The sequence below is a fragment of the Arachis ipaensis genome, chromosome B06, assembly GCF_000816755.2.
Source record: "Arachis ipaensis cultivar K30076 chromosome B06, Araip1.1, whole genome shotgun sequence".
NCBI classification, from domain to species: Eukaryota; Viridiplantae; Streptophyta; class Magnoliopsida; order Fabales; family Fabaceae; genus Arachis; species Arachis ipaensis.
In genome coordinates, this window is record NC_029790.2 from 134,725,160 (window position 1) to 134,730,161 (window position 5,002).

Consider the following 5,002-nt stretch of genomic DNA (forward strand, 5'->3'; position numbering starts at 1 on the left):
GTATTATCCGTAAAAAATATCTTGATAAATAATGCTCCTTTGTGTTTTTAGAAATAAAGATTTTTTATTTATATAAAGGTATTCATTAATGGTTCTTATCATAGTTTTTTTCCCCATTTTTTTCTGCAAATATTAAGAATTTTAGGAGATACATATTGGTTTAAATATTTCTACCCGGTGATTGCATTGAAATGATCACTGAATCTGAGGAGAGTTTAAAGTTTATGGTTGGGTTCCATTAACAAAAACAAGCACCTAACATGGCAATGAATATTGGTTCTATCATTTTTCTCTTTTAAAATATGAAGAGATGTAATTTTGTGATCAAACCTCATATAATTTGGAAACTCTTGCTTTCAATGCTGGGTTAATATGTTAGCTCTAGATGCTAATTTTGCAAAGAGTTCTTGATTAATACAAAATTTACAATTGAGTGAAGAGTAATAAAACATCATGTTGAATATGTACATGTTACAAAAGGATTCGGTACAAAACCAAAGCTCATCAAGAAAGTACAGTAGTATATATCACATCTAACATGTCCATTCCCTGTTTCATCTCCATCTCATGCATCTTATGACTTGTGATACCACTACTACAAGAGAGAGCTCTTGATGAACAATTTTAAAATAGGAAGGGGAAAAAAAAAAAAAGAAAAGGAGAACCTTTTAGCAACAAATGAATAACTGAGCAAATGCTATGGTTGGCTATAAATATCAAGTCCCAAAGCATTTGAAATGTTAAATTAGCTTGAAGCAAAAGCTTGTCATTCCTCATGCTCTTGCCAGCTACAAACTGATATCATCACGTGTGTCTAAGCCTTCTTCCTTCTACATAGCGCGAATCGCAATTAAAACTGCAGAGATAACGATAAGTGTAAGCTACATTACATACAAAATACCAAGGACGATGTATCATATTTTTATAGTGACAGATGAGGAAACGACCAGAGTCTATGGTAATTGGGAAGAGATGCTGAACAAACATGGTGCTAAAAAGTAACAAGTTATTCAACAAAGTCATGAGCCATGGTTTACTATATGATATTTGGAAACTCCCCAATAATGAGCAACAAAGTCAACTCAACAAAAGAGGGAAAAAATAAGCAGGAAGTGATGGCAACATGTGCAACCTTTTCCAACTAAGGAATCAACTATAACCTAGAGATTATATAGTAAACCCAACTTATAAGCAAGAAGGCCATTCAATTATCAAATTACTTAAATTCCAAAGTTGCAAGAAGGTTTTTATCACTAAGAAATTGAAGGACATGCAAGTACACTTGTGTCTATATGAATGTGGAACACACGGTTGCACAGAGATACAAACAACTTACCAATCAAGCAAAGGAGAACAACAATAGAAACTGTTATTCGAACTGGTTGACTGTATCGCATTTGGTATTGAGATCTTCGAATCTGTCTCTGAATAGCACCATACCATCCATAAAGTTGCTTGTCATAAGATTCATCAGAACTTTCAAGACAACTCTGACTTTTTTCAAAGGATGCCTTGTTGCCCTTTTTCAATTAGATAAAGAAGGAATTAGAGTATTAGTAAACCAACCAATGTATAAATTTTCTTTCTTTAATAAAAGTGCTACTGAAGTATGTTTCCATATCAGCAAAACAGCAAGATCAGGTTAAGAACAAACCTTTTTCAATTCGGTCATTGGAAGTAGTGCATTATCGGATTCTTTATGATTCAGCTTTCTATAACCATTCCTAGGCCACTTCAACACAGGTACGGATCCCATCGAACTAAGAAATGCCGATAAACTTGCTACCTTAGGCATAAAGACAACACAATAGACGAGCCCAATCAATAGACCAAAATATTTTTTACAGGTCGTCTCGAAATTTAGAAATTATGAACATAACAACGAAAATGAAAATGAATAGAAATTGGGAACAAAAGTAATTATTTTATAAACCCTAATCGCGATCCTTTCTGTCAATAAACAAGAAATTCTACTGTCACTCATCACATAAACATATCTAAGTTTCCAATATCCATCATGTATAATTCACGAATTGATGCAAGTGTGAGGCGGCTTTATACTTCCAGTTTAAGCAATTGCCATAACACTTCTGACCACAGTCATTGACAGTAAAATGAACTGATCATCTTACTATAGACAACCAAAACAGAAATAGTGACAAATGACAATAAAGATGTGAATTGCAGTGTAGTAAGAAACTATGATTATTTCACAGTGGAGTTACCAAACATAAGTCAGAAACAAGCTAATACCTTTTGCAATGAGCGACCACATAGAACTCTCAATGCATCATGGAAGTCTCTATATTTTTCAAACTGAACCACAATCTTACAGTAAAGGCCTGAAACCAGGTCTCCGCTGTCTTCATTCGCAACCTTACCTGGATCATCGTCCTCAGCAACATTAAGATTCCTATTAAATGTAAATTACAGAACAAGAAAATTATGTACACCCATAGTAAGGTGAAATATGATAATTCTCATATAAGTATCAGTATAGGGTGGAATATAACAACATTTAACAATAAGTAACAGCAAATTAAGAAGGTTCATTGTACTGCTTAAAAAGGTCAAAGAAACAAAATCGTCGAAGGAAAAAATATAGCCTTCACCTCCAACCTAATCCTGATTAAAAATTTTTGTTCCTTGAAAAATAAAAACATTGAAAATAAGAAGAATTAAACTGCTAAGCCTTTCTCACTAGCTCGGATCAGCTACATTGATTAAACTTGACCACTTTTACTTCAAGGACCTTATAGACAAATTTATAGTCATTACCACTTTACATTACTACTAATTTCATGGTTTACACAAAAAATAAGAAGAATGAACGCAGAGACAAACCTCGAGTATTAAACGCAAAAAACTGTTCCCAATCTTTCTTCATTGCCTCAAAGTCATCCGAAACGGGAACAGAAACATCAAGCTTGAACTTAACCCCTTCAAGATTCAGCTCAATCCCGTTCATCTTCTCCACCAACCTCTTCCTCCACTCCCAAACCCTCTTCTCAACCGCACCCTCGCCTTCCTCATCTTCTTCTTCAATGAACTCGAGATTCCAGATCCTGAGAGTCCCCGAAGCAACAGGCTCCTCGCGCTTCCGCTTCTTGAGGTCCCTCACGCGCTTAACGCCGAGGTCGTCCTCGGGAATCGCGAGGGAGTGTTGGGGTTGTTGGTCGTTGCTAATTAAATTATTTGATCATATACTGAAAGCAAGATTATAAAAGAAAGAAAGAAAAAGAAAATCGAAAGAACTGATAACATTCGAACCACAAATAACAAACAAAACTATTGTTATTAAAATAGTTTATTAAATCTTACAAACCATAAATGTTAAGCAACACACTCAGTATGTATGAATACTTTACTTTGTACAACTCATTATGTATCAACAGACCTAAAAAACCCTAAGGCATAGCCATCATAGCCAAGTTGCAAGATAATATGAATGAAACTGTGTGATATAAAGAAAAGGATGATCAAGAACCCTGTCAGCAGTCCACCTCTTGCTAGGATCCTTGGTAAAGCATTTTTCCAGAAAATCATGGCAGAAAAAACCGATTCCCTGCGGCTTCCTGGGTGATAGTTCATGATGCTCAACCAAGTACCTCAACTCCTCAATAAGCAAAGGGCTCTCACCCCAGGCAGGCAATCCAGTGAGCATTTCAATCACTATGCAACCAAGTGCCCATATATCCATCGGAGCATCAATATGACCGGAAAACGCTTCTGGCGACAAGTATGACGGCGTACCTCTCGGCTTGGACTTCCACAACTCAACATCTGCTTTCTCCTCTTTGGTTTTCGATAATCCAAAATCTGCAATCTTCAATTGATAGTTTGCAATCTCTTTATCCAATGAAGGAAACACAAGAATGTTCTCCGGCTTGAGGTCACAGTGGACGATTCCTTTGCGATGAATATGTGAAAGTCCTTTAACAATCATGCGTGCATAGACACTCACCTCAGTCTCGGGGAGAGGTTTCTTGTGGATCAAGTCAGCCAAAGAACCATAAGGAGCATACTCCAAGAAAAGATTGTAGAATTGATGTCCGTGCTCTACGGTGATCTCAGTTCCAAAGCATTCAATAATTTCTTGGCAACCACCGCTTTCACCTTCCCAAAGTGATTTAAAAATCTGTTCTTCTTTCTCCAGTGAGAATGCCAACCTAGGAATGGAGCTCTTTACAGCAATGAAGCTGTGAAACCGATTTTGTTCATCAACAAGAATGGCAAGAGAAACAGTGCCATAAGAACCCGCTCCCAAGACCTCCACCTTCTTCCATTGTAAATCACTCATGTTGGACTGATTTTTCTTACTCCTGAATCAACATCAAAGGTTACATGCATTAAGTGATCAAATAATTTTATTTATGAATATACAAATTTTTTTGCTTACCTGCAGTTGGCTAGTTCTTGCTCTTCTTGTGGATTCTCAACTCCAGCTTTGTGTTCGATAATTAAGGATTACTATGTTCTTTATAGCTTGTGGCTTGTGCTATTAATTATTTATATCACTTTAACGAGTTACGCGTTTGCTATCTTCTCTATCTTATCACAGTTTTGAACCAATTTTAATTTTTGAACCCAAATAAAAAGTGAAATATATCTTATCACAGTTTTGAACCCAGATTTTGTTAGTAAAAAAGATTATGAAATAGAGATAATTTAATTTCAGAATCTTTGCCTCTATTTAATAGTATTTATGTTTACTATGATCTCTATGATTTCTTTTTAATTTAAAAGTCAACCAAATATTTCTTTTTCAAATCTATTTATCCGTTTATTTATCTAATCTAGTTTGATTATTCAAAAATTCGAATAGATATAAATTTAAATTAATGATTTAATTTAATTTAATAAAAATAAATGTACTCATTTTGCTATATTCAGATGATTAATTATGACTAGTATTTTAACTTCCAAAGCAGAGTTTGGTCACTGAACAAACTCGTTCAAGTTGATTACTTATTAGACTAATTGTATGCATTATATGCATTAT

The 5,002-nt window shown here is 34.9% G+C and overlaps 2 protein-coding genes across 2 annotated transcripts; both read right to left on the reverse strand.

Annotated features, from left to right (window-relative positions):
- LOC107605603 lies at positions 673-1,840 on the reverse strand. The gene is made up of 3 exons (XM_016307525.2): positions 1,655-1,840; positions 1,337-1,520; positions 673-856 (listed from the first exon to the last, which is right to left on the reverse strand). Exons 1-3 carry the CDS (start codon positions 1,793-1,795, stop codon positions 831-833), a joined length of 351 nt encoding a protein of 116 aa, XP_016163011.1. The 5' UTR covers positions 1,796-1,840; the 3' UTR covers positions 673-830.
- Positions 2,236-4,300, reverse strand: LOC107647747 (mitogen-activated protein kinase kinase kinase NPK1-like). The gene is made up of 3 exons (XM_016351795.1): positions 3,456-4,300; positions 2,868-3,182; positions 2,236-2,413 (listed from the first exon to the last, which is right to left on the reverse strand). The coding sequence occupies exons 1-3, from the start codon at positions 4,298-4,300 to the stop codon at positions 2,236-2,238; spliced, it is 1,338 nt and encodes a 445-aa protein (XP_016207281.1).

What these genes read in the sequence shown, in the direction of transcription:
- LOC107605603 (XM_016307525.2), bottom strand. Translation starts at nt 1,795, where the DNA reads ATGCCTAAGGTAGCAAGTTTATCGGCATTTCTTAGTTCGATGGGATCC. An exon ending in CAATGACCGAATTGAAAAAG is followed by an intron (nt 1,521 to 1,654) that starts GTTTGTTCTTAA and finishes TAATTGAAAAAG; the next exon opens with GGCAACAAGGCATCCTTTGA. An exon ending in TGTTCTCCTTTGCTTGATTG is followed by an intron (nt 857 to 1,336) that starts GTAAGTTGTTTG and finishes TTATCTCTGCAG; the next exon opens with TTTTAATTGCGATTCGCGCT.
- LOC107647747 (XM_016351795.1), bottom strand. Translation starts at nt 4,300, where the DNA reads ATGAGTGATTTACAATGGAAGAAGGTGGAGGTCTTGGGAGCGGGTTCT. An exon ending in CCTTTTCTTTATATCACACA is followed by an intron (nt 3,183 to 3,455) that starts GTTTCATTCATA and finishes TAATTTAATTAG; the next exon opens with CAACGACCAACAACCCCAAC. An exon ending in ATGAAGAAAGATTGGGAACA is followed by an intron (nt 2,414 to 2,867) that starts GTTTTTTGCGTT and finishes TACATTTAATAG; the next exon opens with GAATCTTAATGTTGCTGAGG.